Source organism: Mauremys mutica, chromosome 13 (genome assembly GCF_020497125.1).
Source record: "Mauremys mutica isolate MM-2020 ecotype Southern chromosome 13, ASM2049712v1, whole genome shotgun sequence".
Taxonomy (NCBI): Eukaryota; Metazoa; Chordata; order Testudines; family Geoemydidae; genus Mauremys; species Mauremys mutica.
The window spans coordinates 30,161,324-30,184,862 of NC_059084.1; the positions used below are offsets into that span (position 1 = coordinate 30,161,324).

Consider the following 23,539-nt stretch of genomic DNA (forward strand, 5'->3'; position numbering starts at 1 on the left):
CTGAAGCTGCATTTTCTACTTTTGCTGGTCTTTTCTCTCCCCCTTTTGTCCTGTCTGGTCTCTAGGAAATGGGATTGGTCTTTAGCAGCAGCACTGACAAAAGCTCCCCCCATCTCCACTCACTTCTCTTTTCCCCACAGGAGTTCTTACCATCTTTCATGCCATGCAAGAGACTGTTGAACAAGGGGTTTGTCTTCTAAAGCCTCTCCAGCTCAAGGGAAAGGGAGCTGGTACAGTGGAAGTCTGACATGACACTCTGCATTTCAAATGCTTCAACTGGTTTCGCTTCTTTTCTGTACCTTCACTAGAAGGTTAAAAGGATGTTTAATTGCATGTTTGCCATGGGACTATGCAGGCTGAGGTCTCTATATACCAAACCCTGAACCTTGTTTACCGCTGTCTCCTCTTGGACAGTGACTGAGTCACACTAACAGCTTTTATTTTCTGAGCCCCTTCATTCCATCTACATAAATACAGTAGCCCCCATGTGGGAGGTCAGGTGTTAATGCTTAGCAGTACTCAAGCACTCAGGGAAGCACTCAGCCTGATTAGGGGGTGGGGGAAGCTCTGCAAGCCCCCACCTCCCTCCTCACCAAGAGGCAGGGCCTGCCTCTCTGGAGTTGTCTGCTTCTCCTGCTACAGGTTTGCCTCAGGCTGTCAATGAGAGGGCAGTCGTCCAGCCCTGCCCTGCCCTGCCCTGGGATGGACAGCAGAGCTCAGCAGTCATTGAGTGATTCCCCCTGCTTTGGGAGGGGGAATCATTTACCCACCTGCAGCCCAGTTTGAAGGCTCCTCTCCTTCAAGAAGATAAGGTCCATCCCTTCCACATTTTTTCTCCTGCCCCGTCGTCTCCTCAAGGCAGCATCATCTCTCCGGAGGCTTCCATTGACAATCTGCCCTGTGACAGGATGGATTAGCCCTGCCTGGAGGATGCCGGACAAGTCCATGCCCAGGGACCCCTGCAGGGAGTGCACCGTCCCTAACTTGGGCAGGTTGCTGTTCAAGGGGAAAGGAGAGTTGTTTCCTGGGGATCCATCGGATGCTCTGGCCAGGTTCCCTGCCGAGTCCCGCCAGCCGTTCAGCACTACAGGCGGACGGGAGTGCGATGCAGCTAACTGTTCGAGACTTCTAGGTTTGGCGTCTCTCTCCAGCTCAAACTCATAGGTCTGCCTGTGCTTTTGTTCATCCTTCGTAAAGGCAGGAGCCAGGAAGCTTTCCTGTGTGCAGCAAAGCCAGAGAAATGGTCACAGCTATGGCCTACATCGCACAGGCCTTACAACACTCAGAAGCACCTTTTAAATCCAGCACACACTAGAATCATAGAACTATAGGGTGAGAAGGGATCGCAAGGGCTAAAAAACTGGCACAAGAGAGGTTTCCTGGAGCTAGGAGCTAGGGGAGGGGAGGGGAGTGTATGGAGATGGGTGGCTAACGAGACTGGATAGAGCTCCTCAGTATCTCTGCCGGAGCCCTCCACAACCCTTTACCCCTGGCCCAGCAGACAGCCACCACTTCCCTGCTAAAGGGATGGATGGAGTGGGACTTCCTGCAGAGCCCCATACTGCAGCAGGTGTGCTGCAGCTCAGTGAGCTGTAGGAGGGGCTCCTCCCAGCAGCAAGCATGCCCCTGGTTCCCACACCCTGCCAGCAGCTGTTGGCCTCAGAACCAGAGCCCAGCCACCTCTCCTTCAGCAGGACAGCGCATAAGCAGGGGTCTCTGTGCTGGGGAGACAGAGCACTCTACTCAGAGTGCCGGCCCCAGGGCAGTGCCTCTGTTACACCCCTGCTGGGGTGTAGGGTGAGCACTGTGTTCTCAGCTAAGATGAGTGTGGGAGGAGGGATTTTGGAAGCACCTCTCCCTCCAAAGGAAGGCGAGCAGAGAAATGAATCAAGTCGTTCGGCTGGGACCTCTAGCTGCCGTTCTCATAATGTCAGTAAATAAAGGGGCACCCCTGGGTTGAGATTATACATGTTGCCACAGTGACCTAACTCTAACCACCCGGTTGGCACCTGGGTGAATGCCAGCACCGGGTTCGGGGGAAGGGTCTCCAAGCTGCCCCTGGCACTGTATAATACACTTCAAATTGCAGAACAGCGAGAGCCAGAGAGGAGGGAAAGCTGCAGAGTTCCCCGGGCTGGGAAGCCCTGAACACCAGGGAGATGGAGTTCCTAAGGGGTAGGTGGTCTGGCCACGTTCCCTGACCCCTCACCTTTTGTATCTGTGCAACTAACACTCCATTGTTGAAGCTGCGGTCCGGGGCTTCTGGCTCGGCAAAGCTGTTCCTAGTGCCTGCGTTGCTGGCTAACATTGATGTGGGCATCAGGGTTTGTGTTTCAAACTGCTGGCTAGAAGAGGGCCACTTGCCCTTTAAGACGGCGTGACAGATATTATCTATGCGGTTAATGATCACTCGGTCCTGCAAGCAGAAGCAGACAGCTTAGTAGCATGGCAAACCCAGGCCCATGGCATGCAAAGGGCAGTGTGGACGCACAGGCCCTTGAGCCCTGAGGGAAATGCAGAGAGCCCGTGGGAATGAAAATGGAACCCCCTCTCTTTTCACAAATGTTACAGGGACTGATGCTTTCTGAAGGCCCCAGATGCACATATGAACTCGTGTCTGGGTGCACACCCATGCACATGGACATATGTGCCATGGGATACTGAGTATGGAAGGGGAAATTCAGCCCAGGCAGAGGGCCTGTGCTAAGTCTGTGCTTCACTTCCATCCCACTGGGCCCCCTGCTCGGCCTCCCTGTGGTACCCCCAAATCCTGCTCGCAGCAGTGGGATTTCTGTGCATTCAGTCCCTTGCCTGCTCACTAACATGGACCAGGGCCACAGAGGTGGGTGGCTGGGGGTTTTGCCCAGGAATAAGCTTAGTGAAGGGTGGCAAGGCAGAGAAGCTGGGCCGGAGCGGCCCCAATTTGTGAATGATTCAGACAGGTGCAGAACTGATTCGGAAACCACCTTGGGCCACTCCGAGAAGGAGTAGAGCGTCTTCTCCTGCAGCAGCTGGGCGATGGTGGGCGCACGGGCATCCTGCAGCTCGTCCATCTCTCCAGGCTGGGCACAGGGAGAGCTCTTGCTCTCCTCTTCCAAATACTTCTCTAGACAATCTAGGTAAAGTGACAAACAGAAGGGGCCATCGTAACCTTGGAGCCCCCACCGCATTGTTGGCGCCACCAGCACCCCACCCACCAGCCATCATTTGGGACCATTTTTCTTTTCAAAAAGTGAACCCATTGGCTGTGAGTGGGCTGAGCGGCTGTCAGCAGCGGCTGGGGGAGCCCTGGACCCATGAGGGCTTTGGATGGCCAAGACCTGGGGCCAGTGAGGCCAGCGGGAATTCTGTTATTGACCTCAAGGGAGCAGGGCTTGGCCCAAAACCACTGAACAATGAACCAGCCGAAGGCCAAGGCCAGCCATGTTGGCAGGAACAGACACAGCCCATGCCACAGGGCAGTGCCCAGTCCTGGGTGGGGGCAAGGAGGGAAGGGCAAGCCCCGCAGCCACAAGGCAGTGCCCAGTCCTGGGAGGGGGCAGGGAGGGCGAGTGAGCCCTCCGTCACAGGGTAGTGCCCAGTGCTGGCAGGGGCAGGGAGGGCAGGACGAGCCCCCTTGTCACGGGGCAATGCCCAATGCTGGCGGGGGCAGAGAGGGCACAGAGAGGGCACACACATCAAAGGCCTCCTGGAAGCCCCAGTGCAGTCTGTGTTTGCTCCTCTCACCACAGCGAGAATATTATTGTTCAGAAAGCCACATGCCCCCACCCACAAGGCAGGTGCAGCCGCCACTTGATGCTGCAGGCTGGCACACACACAGGCTCGCTGCCCAGGGTGCATGGGCATGCCTGCCAGCCGGACACTGCCGTACCTCGGCTCTGGCCAGTGCCCTCTTTCTCTTCCTCGTCTTTGTTCTCACATTCATTGTCTTCCTGCTTCGGCTTGTGCCCTTCCAGGTGCCAGGCCACACCGCCCCCCATCTGCGCAGCACAGCCAGCTTCCCAGCGCTCCCCTCCCATGCTGGCGAGCCTGCAGCTGGGCTGAGCAGCTGCAGCTGGGCTGGGTGCTGGGGGGAGGCTCTTGGGCCAGTCTGACAAGTGTTCTGCAGCGCTCTTGTGGTCGGCCTCCCCATCCCCTGCCCCACTGTTACACTGCGATGCCACCTGTCCTGAAAGCTCTGCCTCACCATTCACTTCTGGGCAAGTGTTCTTGGGAGCAGGAAGGCTAGAACCAGGTTCCTCCCCCACTAGCACATTAGCTTTGGGGTCCCCATCAGTCCTGGCCTCTGAGATGCCCCTCAATCCTTCTACAGCATCTGCTGCCATCTCAGAATTCTCCTCCTCCTCCTCCTCCTCCTCGCTGTGGCTTTGACTTGGCACTGATTTATCCTCCAAGCCTTTCTCGTGTAACAGGCTCATGAACCTCTGCTCCGGCGGGATCTTTATCTCCAAGTTATGGAGACTGGGCCCATACAGGCCTAGGCTGATCACCCCCTCCGCACTGGTGAGCTCAGGAGACCCAGGCCCTGGGCTGGCCCGGTGCAAGACATCACCGATCTCGGTGGGGACACTCCTGGAGGGCTGACTGGCTGGGGCTGAGGGCCAAGGCTCCCTTCTTTCATTGGGACTATCCATTTGGTCACAGCCTATCTGCAAGCTCTCCAGGAAAGAGGTCTCTCTGATGGCCTCAGCCTCACAGCTGGATGGGTCCTCATCCCCATCTAGTTTGCCCTCAGCAAATTTAGCAGCACTGTTGCTGACATGTGTGCAGCTGGGGCTGTCACGGGCGAGAGAGCTGTGCTCACTGGGGCATGCCTTCTCCTCGTACATCATGCACATCAGAGAGTCCGGCAAGGAGCTCTCATCACAGTTCATGGAAATGATGTCCCGCACTGTTGACAGGAATGGGTCGCAGCTCGTGTCCTGAGGGCTGCCCTCCACCCGGGAGAGCGCATCCTCCAGGTTTTCGAGCTTGATCTGGCTCTCAGCGTCGTTCTCCAGGGACTCACAGGTCCTTTCCATCTGGCAGTATGAAGGGGAGCTGTAGAGTTTGGAGTTCATCTGATGGAGGCAGCACAGGTTCTCTGGACCTGGGACACCTGCTCTTTTGTGCTGAGCATAGTTTCTATATGCATCCAAAAATGACAGTTCGGGATCATTCATGATGTAGTAGTCAGTGCGGTTCAGTCCGTGCTTGGCTGTGCCAAGCAGCAGGTCCCGGTCATGTTTGCCACATTCCCACCAGACAGGAAGGTACAGGCTGGGCCTGCACAGCGTGAGCCGCTCATGGAGCTGCGGGTACTTGAGCACTTGCTCCCGGACCTTCCTTAGAAGTTCAATCCGGTACAGCGTTCTTGCAGCACGTTCCTCAGTGATTGGCTCAACGTAGATACTGGGATCAAGTGGACCTGCAGCAGGAAGAGAGAGGCAGAGACCCCATTACTAATTAGACAGAGCACAGAAGGATATATGGCCAAACCTTACTACTACGCTGTACATTGGGGGTTACTGTTTGGCTGAGGTTCACAGGTGGGAAAAGAACTGTCGGGTGACAGCAACAGCAGCTTGGGAAATTTATCACCGCCATCTAGTGATTACCAGTCAGTGTGGTCTCTGCTGCAAATTGCACCATGGAGAAGCAACAAGTTATGAATTGGTGGGGCTGCTTGTCTAGTTTGTGTCTCCATAATTCAAGAGTCATTTGGAGAGGAGCCGGGAACAATGTGAAGTTCCTGATTCTTGGGTATTGACCCTGGAATCACATGTAACTAAACTGGCCAGGGTTACATGGCCAGTTTGAAGAAGAGTTTCTCTCTAACCAGCCAGATTGAAGAAGAGTTTCTCACCTTCACCAACTGCCCCAAGGGTAGCAATTCACCAGTGGGTATTTCAGAGCCCTCCCATCAACTCCAGTCTGTGCTGCCTTGACTCGGCAAGCAGTACCAGAGCAGGCTCTTGTGGCACCTTGGGAGGTCCATAGTAACTGATGCACCATGGGAGTTTCTCAAACATGTATGGTTCCTTCTGAGCAGGGATCCCACCACACACAGAATCATAGAAATGTAGGACTGGAGGGACCTCAAGAGTTCAGTTCCTTAGACCATCACCGACAGGTGTTTGTCTAGCCTGTTCTTAAAAACCTCCAGCGACGGAGATTCCACAACCTCCCTGGGCAATTTGTTCCAGAGCTTAACCACCCTGACAGTTAGGAAGTTTTTCTAACCTAAATCTCCCTTGCTGCAATTTAAGCCCATTGCCACTTGTTCTGTCCTCAGTGGATAAGGAGAAAAATTTATCACCTTCCTCTTTATAAAAACCTTTTTCATACTTGGAGACTGTTCTCATCTCCCCCCTCAGTCTTCACTTCTCCAGACAGAACAAACCCAACTTTTTCAATCTTTCCTCAGAGTTCATGTTTTCTAGACCTTTAATCATTTTTGATGCTCTTCTCTGGACCTTCTCCAATTTGTCCACATCTTTCCCAAAGTGTGGTGCCCAGAACTGGACTCAGTCCTCTAGGTGAGGCCTTACCAGCATGGAGTAGAGGAAGAATTACTTCTTGTGTCTTGCTTACAACACTCCTGCTGACACATCGGTTTACGCAGGGCATTTCCTGAGGATCAATGACTGCGAGGAATTGTGCTGGAGGTGGGCACTCCAGGAACTGCTCAGGGATGAGACTGCTGCTGCTATTCTTGAAAGCAAATCATTGTATGTTCAATAATCCCCTGTGGGTGGTTTTTCTATCTCTGATTTTTCAGTGCTATGTGGCGGGTAGTCTGGCAACACAGGGAGCGTCTAGAGGGCTGGTGCCATGTGTGTTAGCTGGCCACGTCCTCCCCAAGCCTGCTGTAGACTTCCAGGATGGCTCAGCCTGTGATAACTCATTCCTAACAGAAAGTCCTGCACTGACTGGGACATGGTTGTGCTCTGGATTGCACTTGGCCTGTATCAGCACGAGTGACAGGAAGGGAAGGTGGGCTACACAGCTACACTATGAGCAGGACGGGGCACCTGTATCAGACAGTGGCCATGTTCAGTTTTGAGGACGTCTGTTTGGGGCTGTCTGGTTCCCTCCATTGCTGCTGGAGGTTCCCATCTCAGGTCAGGACTCGTTTTATTCTTACTTCTTTTTCCGGAGTGTCCAGGGAAGGCTGGCGAAATGCCAGGGTCATGCTGGCCATGGTGAGGTAAGCACTGCGCAAGGTCCGCCAAGGCTATCAGGAAGGGAAGATCTCCAGCCTGTGGCACTGGAAAGAGCCTACTGCTTGAGCAGGTGTAAAGGGTCACATGACAGGCAGCCAATCAGCAAAGAGATGGGCAGGTCGCTAGAATTCCAGTCATCCCCACTTTCCTTTCCCCCCCAATGGCACCAGTTCCAGCCCTTCCCAGGGCATTCCTGGTCCAAGAGGGCCTCGCCACCACTGCCCCACATGCTGGCAGCATCCCCTTCACTCACCATCCTCTTTCCAGAGGGGGAGACGGCAGACGTTCCTGCACATGGCCACAAAGCTGTAGAAGTATTTCTCCAGGCTCTCATCTGTCTTCTTCTCCAAGCGGGAAATGGCTCGGAACTGGGTCCAGTCAAAGGCCTGCTTCTCCTGGTCATAGATGACCCCAAAGGAGGAGACAGTGCGGTAGAAATCTGCCTGCTCCCTTCTCGTCCATCTGCATGGCAGGGAGAGACGCGCACATTCATGAGACGCATTTCTTTATAGTCTTGTGCTTTCCCACTGTGTCTGGTGCCAGTGAGAGGCACTAGCTGGAGAGCCCCGGGGAGCAGAGTGCTCCCCCCACCCCCAGAACAGGCTCCGCACACACTTCCCTACAGTGGCCTCAGGGACTTCCTCGGGGCCAGCCAGTTGTTGCCCTCTTGGCTCAGACATGAATAAGGGGCCCACTTGGTACCATTGTGGCAATAGTGGCTTTTGTGATGTGGACACTTGGCCAACAGGAACTGGGCTGACTCAGGCTGCAGAACCACCACCAGAGGTAATGGCTTAAGTCTGGGACAATCTCACCCCAGTGATGTAGAGCAGCCAGCCACAGTCCGAGACAGCCATACAGTCTGTAGTTGTCAGGTACAGACAGCTGGATGAAGAGTTCAGTAGAGCTCTCCTGATCTGCAAAGCTTCTCAAAGAACTTCCCCAATCTGCAACTTCTTAGACATACTGTACAACTGGGTATCAGGCTGTAGCACCTGCAGGTGCAGAGCTCTTCTCCTGACTCACCCTTGGAGCTAGACCAAGTGGGTCTCATTAAACTCCACTTAGGCTCAGTTTCCCTGGCAGGAGATAAAGAAGGAAGGGTAGAAGGCCCTGCAGGTAGAAATCCTGATCAGCCTGTCCACGAGGGAGTCTCAAGTATGGGCATGTTTGCAAGGGCAGCACTGCCTTGCTGAGAATGACAGCAGCCCTCTGCCAGACAAAGGGCTGGAGTTTGGGTGAGTGCCTCATTCAATGATTTGCAATTTCACCCTGGGTTTCTGTCTGAGCAAACTCATTTGATTGGGGCATTTAATTTTACAGCATGATGGTTTGTCACTGTGCCCCAGTCTCTGCTTTCCTGTCACAGGGGAACAAGAGGCTTGCCTGATGAAATTAAACAGCAGCATACTTAGACCCAGTGCAAGGAAATGCTCCTCTACCCAGTGACCCTGTGCCTCCTGCTGTTCCAGCCAGTGCCACAGAGGGCAGACAATGTAGCTGGATTTCAAAAGCAGTGCATAACTCCTGGGCATTGGGCACATTAGCGACACAGGCTCAGGCTGTGAGGATGGTAATCCAACCTCATGCTTCTGGGTCCAGGTGGAGAGGCAGGAAGGATCCCCAGCCCCTCACATGTGGCATGGCCCAAGCTATTGTGTCCTGGCAGCATGGACAGTAGCCCCTGCAGGAGGTAGGAAGCCAGACTAGATGGCCCAGTCTGGCCCAGCAATGTGACCCAGGCCACCAGAAATCCCCCTCATTCCTCCTTTCAAACAGCTGTTAGCTGGAACAGCTCCTGAAGGAGGCTGAGTCTTGGTCCTGCCTACATGGAATGAGGTCCAGCTCTGGCCCATACTGGTGCCTGCCTGGGGGTCTGGGACCTGCCCTGCAGGTGTTACCCCAGGCACCTGATTTCCAGCTGGGAGAGTGAAGGCACTTTCCGGACACAGGGACCTGCTTGGTGGATGTTACCCCAGGCACCTGATTCCCGGCTGGGGAGAGTGCAGGCACTTTCTGGACATAGGGGCAGGGTGTGTGCCTGAGAGGAGATGTCGAGCCAGCTTGTCTCAGCCGCCTGGGGAAGACAGAGGCAGTTCTTGGGGGTTTCACTGGGTAAACGCAGGGGCCAGTGACTCTCGGAAAGGGCCTGCACAGCTGCTCTGTCGGCCAGTCCCCTCTGTTACCTTTTCTGCATTTCCTTGTTCACCGGGTCCATCTCAGCAGCTCTCCTGAACATCTCCTCCTGCAGCCAGTAGCCATGGTTACTGGGCACCAGCATCTCGGCTCGGGGGGGTAGCTCCTTGCGGTTGCAGCGCTGGTAGACGGTGACGAGCCGCCGCAGTCTGGCTGTGAGGGCGGACGAGACAGGCCAGCAGGATCTGTCTGAGTCGGAGCCATCCTGGGCTTCAAACATCAGCAAGGACATTAATATTTAACACACACAGCCAGAGGCAGGTGGGTTCATTAAACAGCTCCCTACCCCTCACAGAGGGGCCAGAGGATCAGGGCCAGACCACGGCTGCCTCCATTCCCCAGGGCAGCAAGAGAGGGTGCCAGCTGGCTGGCTGACCATCCGCGAGCCCTTCCTTCTGGACCCCTGCATCACAGCTCAGCTTGGCTTGTGCTCCTAGTTTTGGGGAAAGGGGCTGGAACGAGAGCCGGCTCCACGTCACCCTGGAGCATGCCCAGCTCTCATGCGAGAGGGCGGCGTGGCCAATGGCTCATTCGGCCCGTCTCCATTCTGCAAGGGGGCTGCTAGCACTGGCCCTGCTTGCTGCCTTCTGTAACGGGGTAATTCCTTCCCTGGGGCTGGGTTTGATCAGTGTTTCCAGAAGGCACAGCTCAACTCAGCTCAGCTCAGTTCCCCACTGTTGTTACCCAGGGCTCCACAGCTGTCTTCTGCGCCACATAGAGGCACCTGCCGGCTGCTTAAGAACACACTGTCATTGTTGGACAGTTTCACGTTAATAGCACTGATGCCTTGCATAGCGCTGCCTTCCTGATGCCTTCTGTTACTGCAGCACCTAGCAACCCCAGCTATGGGCAGGGCCCCCCACGTGAGGTGCCAGACACACAGAGCAAGCCGTCCAGAAGGCACAGCCTCACCTGCCACATTGTCATCCTTTTTCTCGGCAGCTTCTCCACACAAATTCCCAGAGTCCTGCAGGAAAAGTAAGACCCAGGCCATCAAAATCCACCTTGAGAGGAGAGCATCTGCCCACCCGGCCAGGAGCAGGTGTTGAAAGGATCCAAGCAGCCACACATGCCCATTCGCTCTCAATGCCTGGATCCCACCTGCCAGCCGATCTCCGAGTGCGGTGGGCCTGGCACTGTCCGTGTTCATCTCCCACCTGTCTCGCTAGCTGCAGGGTTTGCAGGCAGCCCCCATCAAGCAATGGGAGCTCCTCACTCTCTGGCTGGAGGGAGCCGCTCTCACGTCACAACCCAGATGCTCCCCCATGCTGGCCCCAGCTTGGGAGGGCCACACAAACACTAACGCTCTTGTGTCACTCTGGGGCATTACAGTGGACTCCCTGGTCAGGGAGAACCACTGACCCCGCAACATGTGCTCTGCCCTAGATGGAGAGCAGCCCAGAAGAGTGCAGAGCTCAGCTGCTGCTGAAGGGCCCGGTGCTCCCAGGGAGCCACTGGAAAGAGAGGGTGTGACCCTAGCCCCTGCCAGCACAGAGAGGGCAGAGCCGGGCCCAGGACACTGTGCTGGGCCTGTACCTTGCTCTGGGGCCTAGCTCCCTGCACTAAGGTGGGGGACAGCCCATAGAACTCTTGGCATCTGGCAGGATCAGGTGTCCCTGCAGGCCCTGGGAAGAGGCATGGAGCCAGGGTAACTTAGATGCTGTCTCAGAGCCCTCTGAAAGAAGGCGGATCCTGCAGATGGACGGATCCATGGTGCAGGGAAGGAGGTTTCGGACTCGCTGGGGCAGAGGCAGGAGTGGGGCAAACAAGGCAGAAGGGCCACTAGCCTGTGGCTGAGCTCTCCTGGAGGAAGCAGTGGAGGAAGCGATAGTGGGACAGGGAAGCGTGTTATCCAGGGTTGTCTGGCCAGGCCCTGACCGGCAGGACAGCTCAAACTCTGTCACACTGTCTGCCTGCAGGCTGCCCCTGCGGGAGCTGCACCTGCCCTAGCCAGGCTAGGGCCTTCTAGAGAAAGAGCAAGCACCACCCCATGGGCAGGGGGAGAGCCATCTCTCGAGGCCCTGGCAATCCCACGCTCCATTCGGGCACTGTGACGCCAGGACAACAGGTGCAAACTGGGGGCTCAGATGTGAGCAATGAAGACGCTCAGAGCCTGCAAGGGCTGTTTCCTGGAGAGATGGATGGCTCACTCCTGCCTGGCTCAGTGATGCCGAAGGCGACAGCAATGGGCCACAGCTGGGAGTAAGGGGGTAGCTTGGAAGAGAAGAGGTCTCAGGGAAAGCTGGCTGGGTGTAAACTGTACCAGGCTGGGGGATTATCGACCAGGGCAGCGGGCAGTGACATCACTCGGGCCTTTTATGACCAGTCTGCACTGGACAGGGAAAAGGGGCTGTGGGAAGGGTCCTGTGTGGAAATTCTGGACAATCCCTCTCGGCAAGAGTCCCATTTCCCAGGGAGTTGGGGGTGCAGGGGGTGGAGTTACCTGGAGAAAGGCAGACCCAGCAGCATGGATCTAAAGCTACAGAGGGAGAGCACAGCACGGCTAATGCAGATACTGGGGAGAGTGGAGGGCTGCTGCCCCAGGTCCTTTTAAGAGGAAGCGTCTCAATGTGCCACAAGCTGCAGCCTCTGTGGAGCCAAGTCAAACAAGTGGCGTGTGCATTGCTGCAGCGTCTGCTGGGCTTCAGAAGCCACCTGTTCTCCCTGCGCAGCTCAGCCTGCTGCCCCCAGGAAGGCGCTTGGACAGAGAAAAGACGGTTACTCACCGTAGTAACTGTTGTTCTTCGAGATGTGTTGCTCCTATCCATTCCAGTCAGGTGTGCGCGCCGCGCGTGCACGGCTCTTCGGAAGATTTTTACCCTAGCAACTCCGGCGGGCCGGCTGGGCGCCCCCTGGAGTGGCGCCGCTATAGCGCAGGATATATACCCCAGCCGGCCCGTCTGCTCCTCAGTTCCTTCTTGCCGGCTACTCCAACAGTGGGGAAGGAGGGCGGGTCTGGAATGGATAGGAGCAACACATCTCGAAGAACAACAGTTACTACGGTGAGTAACCGTCTTTTCTTCTTCGAGTGATTGCTCCTATGCATTCCAGTCAGGTGATTCCCAAGCCTTACGTAGGCGGTGGGGTCGGAGTTAGATGTTGCAGAACGCAACCGCTAAGCCAGAGGCTGCAACAGCTCTGGACTCCCGGACCAATGAGGCAAAGGTGTGGACCGAGGACCAGGTAGGTGTACAACACATCCCCCGAAAGGGAATGCGAGCCAGGAAGGCAGCTGAGAAGCGTGAGCCCTGGCGGAATGTGCAGCAAGGTGGCTCTATGGCACATGGGCCGAAACAGAAGAGGTGCAGATGCACAACGTCATTGAAGATGAAACCCTCTAGGAGGAGACAGGTATGCCCTTCGTCCGGTATGCCGGTACGATGAAGGCTGTGGGGGCGTTACGAGAGGGCTCTGTCCGCTAGATATAGATTGCGGACGCCCTGCAGATGTCGAAGGAGGGCAACCGTTGCTCTCCTTGCACAGAGAGTGGCTTCGGAAATAAGACCGGAAGGAAGATATCCTGGTGGATATAAAAGGCCGACACCTCCTTGGGGAGGCAGGTCGGACGTGGTAATAACTGCCCTTGTCCTTGAGGAACACAGTATCCCTTGGGCCTATTGTGAGAGTCTGAAGCTCGGAGACTCGTGTGGCCGCAGGAAAGACTACAGGAAACTGCCTTGCAGGACAGTTATATCAATGAGCATGTTGACATTGGCTCGAATAGGGCAGTCATAAAACTGGGTAGAACCAGATTGAAGAGCCAGGTTTATGGCGGGGCCCCACTTGGGGGGTGGGGGGGGCATAAACGCTCCAAGCCCTGAGGAACCAGATGGAACGGAGCGGGATCTCGGCGGGAGAAACCTTGCGCGTTTCGGAGCAGCATGAGAAACGCTTCCACTCGGCCAGATACTTTAATCGAATGGACGATTTTCTACCACCCCGGAGAATCCCGTAGAACCGAGGCCGAACAACGTAACTCGGATCGGTTTAGCCACGCAGGAGTCCTGCTGTGAGGTGCAGGGATTACAAGACCGGGTGGTGAAGGTTGTCGTGATTCCACGTCATGGGGTCTGTGCCAAGAGGGTTGCTACCGAGAGGTGTAGCAACATGGTGTGCCAGTGCTGCCCAGGTTACACTGGAGCGAACCCGATCAGGGGCGCTCTGTCCCTGCGGAGTTTGAGCAGGACCTTGTGACCCAGCGGGGACAGTGGACAGCGTACGGCAGATGGCTGATCCATGGCCTCAGGAAAATCCTCCAAGGCCGAGCCTGGGGAGAGGCTTTGAAGTTGAGGAGAATTTCTCTCCCTCTTTCCGTTCTCGCGAAAGCGAGGAGGGCTATGCGGGGGAAGACCCACTTCTGGAAAACGGAATAGATAAAGACGGGAGGAAACCACCACTTGTGAGACAGGAAGGATCTGCTGAGACGATCCGCCAGCTGAATCGCCTGGTACACAAGGCAGACTGCTCTCAGCTCTCGGACATTGATGTGTAAGGCCAGCTCTTGCGCTGACCGAAGGCCGTGAGTGCGAAACTACACCAGGTGCGCACCCAGCTGAGAGATGGGCTGTCTGTCACGAGGGACCCCGAGGGGTGAGTGAAACAGCATCCCCGGATACACCGGGGAGGACACCGACTCCCGGTCGAGGGAGCCTAGGCTGCTCGGTGGAAACGAGACGACCACGAGTATGCCATCTCTGCCCGGGTGGCACCCCCAGGTGAGCCACGATTGAAGTGAACAGAGGCAAAGCCTGGTATGTTTAGTTGCAAACGTGTAGACAGCCATGTGACTCAGGAAACCGAGGCAAGAGCGAGCCCAAGTTGGCGGGAAGGTCCGTAGACCTTGTACAATTGTTACCCTCGCCTGAAACCAAGGCTGAGGAAAGCAGGCTCTGGCGAGTCTGGAGTCCAGGACGGCCCCAATGAATTCCCTTCCCTATATGGGAATCAGAGTGGATTTTACTATTGATCATCAGGCCTAGACACAGGAAAAGGTTCGTGTCGATGCCCACATGACTGGTACTTTGGGCCCGGGGGTTCTTCGAATGAGCCACTCATCTAGACACGGAGAACGTGTATCAGACGGTGGCGAAGAAAGGCGGCGATTACAGCCATGCACCTTGAATACCCCTGGGCTGTATAGAGGCCAACCGGGAGGGCCGTATACTGGGAATAACGATGGTAGGCCCCAAACCGAGGGTACCTTCTGTGTGGAAGAGAAATGGCAACGTGAAAAACACGCGCCCTTCATATCGAGGCCGGCGTACCAGTCTCCGGGATCCCAGGATGGGATGACGGTCGCCCTGGGTACCATGCGGAACTCATCTGCATCGTGACTTGTTGAGTTCCTGCAGGCCTAGGATAGGTCTGAGACCTCCCTTCGCTTAGGGGAATAGGTTTCTCCCTTAGGTACCTCCTGTATAGCTCCGATGAGGAGGAGCATCCGCACCTCTTGCCAGAGGAATCGCTCGTGAGAGGGGTCCTTAGGAGGGGCGAGGATGGGTAGGCTTTTGCCCCATTGGTGGTCAGAAGGACCCTAATTCTGGCTCCTTTGGGGTGCGGATTGATGGCCACGACCGTGTAAGCCACGCCCGCTGGCCATGTCCTGACCTTGTCAAGGCGCAGGGTAAGAGCGGAGGTTGGGGACGGAAGCGTCGGCGCTGAATTACCGGCGTGTGCATGCCGAGAGAGAGAGAGAGCAAAGTGACCCTGCTGCCCTTTAGGTTCTGCAGCCTAGGGCCAGTGTTGTCAGAGAACAGGCCTGTGCCACTGAAGGGCAAGATCTGTATAGCGTGCCGCAGCTGCGAGGGAAGGCTCGATAACTGGAGTCCTGAAACGCGCCGCGTGGCAACACCCGAGGCCAGAGTCATGGCAGCGGAGTCAGCTGCGTCCAACGAGGCCTGGAGGGAAGCTCTCTCCAGCTCCGTCCTTTGCTGCAGGAGGGCATCGAACTCTTGACGGGAGTTCCGAAGAACCGACTCTGTAAATTTGCCCACCGCCGCCCACAGTAGCGGATAAGCAGGGCTTGCTGGTTCGCTACACGAAGTTGCAGGGCCCCCTCCGGGTACATCTTATGGCCCAGTAAGACCACACGCCCAGCCTCTTTGGATTTAGGGGCTGGTCGCATTTCGATTAGAGGAGGGCTGCAGGGGTATGTTCCTGCCCCCGCCTCATCTGGGGAGGAGGAAGAAGAAAGGCCCGGGACAAGCGGGTCCTGTGTGGGCTTGAGCTCCTGGATGACCTCCTGATCCGGTGGGATCTGGGAGCCCGGTGCCGAACCGGGGGTTGCTCTGTACCGGTCGGACGGGGACGACTAATTGTCACCTCTGGCAGCCAGAGCTCAGAGGGAACGGAGCGAGATGGGATCACTGGTACACCTCTGGCGTGGTAGTACACCCACGGCGTCCAGAATGACCACTGATAGGTCTCCTCGAAGACTCTGGAGGGCACATCGGAAAACAGAGTGCTACGCATATGAAGTGTCCGCACGGGACGACACTGATGCGTGGCTGGATGGCCCTGGAGGAGCTGAAAGCTCTTGGTAGAGTCTCCGTCTGTAACTGACGTCGCTCGATGCGGCACCGGGGATCGGTACCGGTAGACAGACCGGTACCGAGAACGGGACCTGCCACCGAAGCTGTGCCGGGCGGTCGACCGAGGGCGGTGCCTGAGGCTTGATCGGAGCTGAGTGTCCCGGACCGGCGAACGGGATGCTGACCGGTGCCGCGAGCACTACTGGTACCAACAGGGAGAACGGCGCCGAGACCTAGATCGGTGACGGGACCGAGAACATCTGCGGAACCGCAACCCTGAACGGTGCCGCTGTGCGGTGCCGAGGTAGGGTGGTCTGATCAAGGCAGGCTTGCCCATCGACTATGTAACCCCCACCGGCGGTGCCGGGGGTTGAGGCAGCGTAGATGCTGTCGTTGCAATCAGCCCCCTCGCCGTGGACACTGTCTCCAGCGTGGAGGGAATAGTGAGCTCGACCATAGCTGGCACCCCGGATGCAGCTTCATAGTGAGCTCGACCATGGTCCATACCGGGGAGTGTTCCAGCACCGGACTCGACGGCTTTTGCCTGGCCGGAGTTAATGGTGCGGGCATTGTCGGTGCCGCGGTAGACATCGGTGCCGGGCGATCCGACGGAGCATAGCGCTCGGCTGCGGAGCAGGCGGCTCGGACGCAGCTTCAGGGCGAGCTCGACCACGGTCCGTACCGGGGAGCTTTCCGGCACCGGACTCGACGGCTCTTGCCTGGCCGGAGTTAATGGTGCGGACATTGACGGTGCCGCGGCAGACATCGGTGCCGGGCGGTCCCACTGAACATAGCGCTCGGCTGCGGAGCAGGCGGCTCGGACGCAGCTTCAGGGCGAGCTCGACCACGGTGCGTACCGGGGAGCTTTCCGGCACCTGACTCGATGGCTCTTGCCTGGCCGGAGTTAACGGTGCGGATATTGTTGGTGCTGCGGCCGACATCGGTTCCGGGCGATCCGACGGAGCATAGCGCTCGGCTGCGGAGCAGGCGGCTCGGACGCAGCTTCAGAGCGAGCTCGACCACAGTCCGTACCGGGGAGCTTTCCAGCACCGGACTCGACGGCTCTTGCCTGGCCGGAGTGAAAGGTGCGGATATTGTCGGTGCCGCGGCAGACATCGGTGCCGGGCGATCCGACTGAGCATAGCGCTCGGCTGCGGAGCAGGCGGCTCGGACGCAGCTTCCGGGCGAGCTCGACCACGGTGCGTACCGGGGAGCTTTCCAGCACCGGACTCGACAGCTCTTGCCTGGCCGGAGTAACTCTTCATCCTCCAGGAGAGAGGTCCATGCCGAGGGTACGTCGGAGTCAGCGACGGTGGTGCCAGGAGGCCTTGGCGGCACCGGCGGTCCGGTGCCGAGGGAGCGCGCCGTGAAAACTAACTAGCGCTCGGCGCCGAGAGCGGAGGAGCAAGAGCTGCCTCCCTCAGGAGCTGTTTAAAACGAAAGCCCCGCTCCCCTTTGAACACTGATTAAGGGCCTCACAAATGCGGCACTTATCTGTGAGGTAAGATCCCTCGAGGCACTTAGGAGAAGATCTCTTGTCGGCAGCGGCTTGTGGCCCGCCGAGCATTAGAAAACCCTGTGGACCGGGCATCGGACCCGGCCCCGGGTGAGGGGAAGGGGATAAACCCCAACCCCTGTAAAATAAATACACTATACTATTCTACAAACAAACAGAGTTAACTACAACTATAAACAGAACGAGAGAAAACTACGAGTAGCTAGGGAAGTGGAGGTCAGCTGAGCTGTGCTCCACTGTTCCAACGGCCGTCACGGGCGGAAAGAAGGAACTGAGGAGCGGACGGGCCGGCTGGGGTATATATCCTGCGCTATAGCGGCGCCACTCCAGGGGGCGCCCAGCCGGCCCGCCGGAGTTGCTAGGGTAAAAATCTTCCGAAGAGCCGTGCACGCGCGGCGCGCACACCTGACTGGAATGCATAGGAGCAATCACTCGAAGAAGAACTTGTCAGTTCCCCCCAGGCACAGAGGCTGCTGGAGACAGAGTGAAGCAGAGGCCTTTCCTCAGCCCCACAGGCTCTCAGATGAGAAGCAGCTGCTGCTCAGGGCTGAGTGATTTGCAGGGGCAGCGCATGGCAGGGGTGGGGCTCTACTGGGGCCCTTCCCTCTGCCAGCCTAAGGGTGGTGAGCGGGGATCCCAGCTGTGGGGATAAGCAGCTGAGCAGCGGGTTTGTGCTGCCCTCCCCGTCAGGATGAACCCGGACAGCACAGGGTGGGGCTGATGGTGCGGCCCCTCTTCACCGCTGGCCGGCCCCAGCCCCATCACTGCACTCTCTACCCTGCAACTCCAGACTCGCTCCTTCTAAATCCTTCCCTGCTGAGCCATGCCTTATCTCCCACTCTGCACCCTCCCCTCAGTGCCTCCCCTCCTCTGCTCTCCTTCCCTGGGTGCTAGGTGTGGGGACTGGGCTATCCTCGGCCAGGCTAGGCACCAGGCGGGGGGCAGGGGGCTGAGCTAGATATCAGGCTGGGGTTCCCTAGGCCATGGGGCCAGGCTCGGGGAGGTGGGCCGGGCTGAGGCGGGGGGGGGGGTTAGGCTGCCCTGGGCCAAGTTAGGTGCCAGGCTGAGGAAAGGGGGCATGGGCAGGCTGCCCTGGCACCCAGCATGTTGGCCCTAGTGGAGGTACTGCAGGGCTGGGGGTGGTGGAGGAGGTGCCCAAGCACTCTGAGATCCTACTGATCATCAGGCTCCTGCCTGGGGCTGGTACAAGCCCAGCCCCATGGGAAGAGCCGGTCTTGGCATTTATGGTAACAGTCCTCAGCCAAACAGGGTACGGCTCTGCTTGGCAGTGAGATGGTGAGATCTCTGCTGACTGGCCAGCCTGGGCACATCCATGAATCAGCTGACTGGAGACCAACACCCAGGATCCCGCAGTGCGGGGATTTCCGAAGGATAGCGACCCGTCCCGTGGAGCAACGTCACTCACTCGCAAGCTCCATCCCAGCAGCCACGGTGCTCCTGGGAGCGGTCACAGACAGCCTGGCACCAGGCACCCTCCCAACAGCTGTCCCTGCTGAGCCTCACTACCAGCAAACTGGCTCTGCCATGGGGGAAAGGTGGGGGTCTGGCCTACTGCTCTTTCCCTAGCCACGGCAGAACACCAGGTGTCTCCTGAGCCAGCAGGGAGCAGGCCTGGCTGGGGTAGAGGAGCTGTTCTCATCTGTGGGGAGCCCCACTCACCTCCTGCTGTGGCAGCCCCTCCACTCTGTCTCCGCTGTTCTCTTCTTTCTCAACGTTTCCTCTAGACAAAAAAACCCGACAGAGCATTAGCCTTTGCCCACCTCAGCAATGCCCCAGCGCCTGCAGGGTGAGAGCCAGCTCCCTCACTCCTACACCGCCTGGGCACCCTTGCTGGCTGCCCTCCCATCATATGCCCGAGCATGGACCTGCTCCCTGATCTCCACCTGCAGAAGGGAACTGACATTCAGGACATTCTCAACCTTTATGTTTGCAAAGCTGGCAAAGAACCCAGCACCAATCCCAGCTCCAGGCTCAGCTCTGGGATTCTCTGGTGACACCCATCGCCCCTCACCCGCCTGCTGCAGCCAGCCAGCCACCACTTCTTTCCCCATTTCCTGCAATCGGGGGCTGTGAACTCTCTGATCAGCCCCATCCCCCCATCAAGGCCAATGAGCTGCTCCCCAAAGCACAGCACAGCATCTAAGGGGCCTGCATGTGTCAGTGCCCTGGCTGGATGGGAGAACCTGCACCTAGGTGAGTGTGAATGGCACATGCACCTCCCTGGCCCATTGAGGGAATTCACCCAGGGGAGCAGCTCCCACACACTTGGTACCCTGCCTGCCCTCTCCCACTATCATACACAGTCATGCCCAGCAGACACTGGCATTCCCCTGCCACCCTGCATGCACAGGCACCCTGCTGGGCTGCCAGCTTACCCTCCTCTCTGCTCTCAGTCCGTTCTGATGCCCACCCCCAGAGAACAGCATGACGCTGGTCCTGCTTCTTCTGCCCTGAGGAGCCAACCAGACCCCTCCCTCCTCCTGCCCCCACCCACCTTTCTGCAGCATCCTGTGCCCCATCGCTGACGCCCTGCTCCGCAGACAGCAGCTTCTCGTCTGGCATGCCCACCTTCTCCAGGAAGCACAGTGCCGGGTCTGCTCGCATGGCGTTGTACCTCTCGTAACCTGCCAACACCACAGCTGACATTAAATGGGATACTGTCCTAGCCAAGGGCCAGGCCACCCGGGATCGGTTTTGGCTAAACTCTGGCTGTGCCAGTGGGGCCTGCCTGAGTGCACCTGTCTCCAGAGTTAGGACCTTGTTGTCTGGCCCATAGATAACCTGGTCCCTCAATAGCAAATTTCACCCAAAGCATCCAAAGCCCTTCACATATGGCAGCTGATTAATCCGCAGTCCTTCTGTCTGGGACACAGAGACACAGGAATCAACCTGTCTGCCCCAGAGATGTAGCCACTTCTGGGATGGAACACAGCACCAGGGTAACAGTTTAGGACAGGCAGTACAGACTCCTGTCTCCAATGGAAATTTCAAGAGGAGTTTCAAGCGGCAGAATGTATTGAGCTGAGATAGAATTTGGCCAGGATTGTGGATGCTCCCCCCAAGTCCCTGAGTCAGGCGCTTGGTTTGATATGGCCACGCTCTGCAGCAGCCCAGCACCTGCTAGCCCCACGCTGTCCCCTGTGTCAGGGCCAACACAGGTGTTGGAGTGTCTCTACTGAGTCACATGGGGCGAGGCCCAACTCCCCGCAACTTGGGAGAGCTGATGGAGCTACAGCCCCAGGCGCTTTGGCTCAGCCCAGCCCCCAGGTAAGCTGGCCTGGAGGGGATGTGCAGGACACGAGTGCTCAGCACTGCCAGGTCATGGCAGCAAAAATATGCGGCTTCCTGGGGCTCCTCGCTGGAGCACCCAGAATGGGGTGGGGCCCCATGTGCGACATTCCACTAGCTCCGCCCTGGAGAGGGGTCTGGAACATTGGCATGGTACTCTGAACGCAGCAGCCACTCCTGGCTAGGGCAGCGGGAGTACCCCAGCACACCGGGGCGGGGCTCAGCACTTGGCAGGGGCAATACCGTGTTTGAAAACTCCAATAAGCAGCGATTTATCGGCCTCTGCATTCCACCAGTCCACTGGGATCTCCACGTAGTCGATGTCCGGCAGCAGCACGTCCAGCTCCCTGAGAGGGACAGGCCATGAATGCACCCTGCTCTGGACTCCCCGGGAACCCCTGCTTCTGTAGACTAGGCGATACTGGGGGAGCTGGGGACTGGCCTTCTACCTTGATGGTGCTCTGGTGATTGCTTCTCCAGAGACACTGGGGTCAGGTCCTGCCTTCCACTGTGTGCAAGCTCCCTGGGCGCCAAGGGGACCAGCCATGGTCACAATCTGGCCTGACACTGCACTAGCTGAGTCCTGCTGTTGGCCTCCCCTGCACACACACGTGTCACAGGACCCTCCTGTGTGACAGGGATGGTGGCCATGGCCCGACCCCCACCCATCCTACTCAGCCTGGCTGGCCCATGAGCTCCCAGGGCTCATTTGAATGGTATTTGCTTTAAGGTTGGGGAAAGTTTTCACTAAAGCTGCCAGTCACCGACAGAGCAAGAGCAAGGCAAAGCAGCAATCTGCTGGAGTGCACCGAGCCTTCAGAGTGGCAGGCAGCACCCTCCCTGGCCTCCCTTCAGTGAGCTGCTGGGACACGGACTGACTGCATCTGTGCTGCGCACAGGAGCACCCTGGGAAAGCAACAGCCTCTGCTGAGACAGGAAAGCAAAGGGTTTCAATAAAGGATCAGGCTCAGTGAGTTCAGCAAACCTTGCTCTCCTCTACCATCCTGGGAGCTGGGCGTTTGCAGCAGGCTCCCTCTGCCAATGCTTGTTATGTGACACTAGGGCAATTACCAGGCTTTGCCCAACCCAGCATCCCTTTGGGGACTTCAGGAGCTAGAGGGCTGCAGCCATTTCAGTCTCCCATGCTCCCTGCAGAGCAGAGGGAGGGAATGCAGGTCCCAGCAGGCAATGCTCCACTCCGGTCTGAGCCACCTGGCTTGGGTGGCTAGCCCAGGCTAGCTCAGCACTGACTTGGGGCTACAGCTTCATATTAGAGGTGAATTTGTTGAGCTGCACTGTGTGGAATCCTGATTCCCAGCACGCTGGGGCTGGCAGGATTAGCCGCAGGCCTCTGCACTAGGTGAAGTCATTCCAGCCAATCAAGCTTCAAATTAACATGCACTTGCACACGTGTGCACATCTCTAGGGAGGGCATGAGCGTAGGGGGACTGCGTGTGCCTTGGCTTGCACATCCATGTGTACGTGTGTATGCATGTAGCCCAGTGCAGTTCTGAATGGTGTTATTTCACAGGAGCAGTGGTCCTGTCCCCTGGCCAAAGGAGCCCGCTGTCCCTGCTCCTCTGCAGAGGGAGCTCTTTAAGCTGCAGGGGGCAGCCTCTAGGGCTCAATCCTGCAGTCTCTACTCAGGCAGAGCCATCACCAATGGCGACAGGAGTTTTGCCTGAGCAAGAACTGCAGGATTTGGCTTCAGACACTGTGAGGTGACTGACCCCTCTCACACTGGCACAGTGCTGCTGGTGACTTCAGATAGACAGCTGCTGGGCAGCTCCCCCATGCCAGCCCAGAGCAGGGAGGGGGCTCCCCATGCAGCAGGGGCGCTGCAGCCAAAGATATCCGTCACTGTAACTCCGCAGCTGGGCATGCAAACCGATCCGAGCTGCTGGGAGCATCATACCTGGCCGGGGTCCCTTCGAAGGCTTTGTCAGCCACCTCTCCCAGCACTTCAGCTTTCAGGTAGTAGAGCATTCGCACCCGCAGCAGCACCCTGCCAAGGGAAAGGGGCAGGTCAATACAGACAGAGCACTGGGCTGAGATCCAGCATAGCACAGCCCCTACACACAGCGACACAGCGTTTATGGGTCGGCTGGTCTGTATGGCAGCATGGGGATCGCTGCCCAGGCCTGCAGCCTGTGTGGCTATATACCAGGACAGACATGGTGGGAAGCCACTCCCCTTCTCATGACAACACCACCCAAGGCTGAGCGCAGGTGTGACAGCAGCTTTGCCTGTCCTTAGCTGCCCCTCGCACTGTGACACGGCAGGACACCCAGTCCCTGGGGCCCAAGAGGGGAGGCCTGAAGCAGCTGGAACATGGGGACTAGAGGGCAGGCCCTGTCCACATGGGAAAACGGCTCAGGCTGGCAGAGAACAGGCTCCTTAATCAGCTCAGTGGGCTGTGGGCCTGATCCCCACCGCCTGGGTCTCAGAGATCTCACCTCACTAACCCTGTAATCTAGCAGGCTTAAAACACGCATGAAGGAGCTCACCTGGAGAGGGGAGGTGCCAGGCTGGGTACCTGCCTCCCCAGCAATGGCAGCGACATACCTCACTCCTAACCCAGTGAGGGAGAGGGCTGCGCTACTTACAGTGCTCATGGCTAGGAGAGCTCTTGCTGGGAGCTGGGATGCAGCATCCTCTGAGTGGGTGAGGAAACAGCTCTGGGTTACTGATTTGTTAAAAGAATGTCTCTCAGTTCTCCCTGCAAAGAGCTGTACCTGCTGGGCCCCACGCTCCAGGACCCAAGAGCTGGCCACCACCCTACA

General features: G+C 57.5%; 1 protein-coding gene across 9 annotated transcripts in view; it reads right to left on the minus strand.

The window, feature by feature from the left end:
- CHD6 (chromodomain helicase DNA binding protein 6) overlaps positions 1 to 23,539 on the minus strand; it is a 217,412-nt gene that overhangs the window by 24,964 nt on the left and 168,909 nt on the right. For 8 of the 9 annotated variants that reach the window (XM_044985564.1, XM_044985558.1, XM_044985560.1 and 5 more), the window contains 11 exons: positions 22,672 to 22,761; positions 21,000 to 21,103; positions 19,963 to 20,092; positions 19,128 to 19,188; positions 10,314 to 10,368; positions 9,392 to 9,611; positions 7,459 to 7,667; positions 3,872 to 5,407; positions 2,967 to 3,115; positions 2,210 to 2,416; positions 771 to 1,217 (listed from right to left, as the gene is read on the minus strand). In XM_044985564.1, coding sequence (XP_044841499.1) covers positions 771 to 1,217; positions 2,210 to 2,416; positions 2,967 to 3,115; positions 3,872 to 5,407; positions 7,459 to 7,667; positions 9,392 to 9,611; positions 10,314 to 10,368; positions 19,128 to 19,188; positions 19,963 to 20,092; positions 21,000 to 21,103; positions 22,672 to 22,761 — 3,208 coding nt within the window. The remainder of the gene's footprint in view (positions 1 to 770; positions 1,218 to 2,209; positions 2,417 to 2,966; positions 3,116 to 3,871; positions 5,408 to 7,458; positions 7,668 to 9,391; positions 9,612 to 10,313; positions 10,369 to 19,127; positions 19,189 to 19,962; positions 20,093 to 20,999; positions 21,104 to 22,671; positions 22,762 to 23,539) is intronic. The other variant, XM_044985565.1, reaches the window with a different exon arrangement.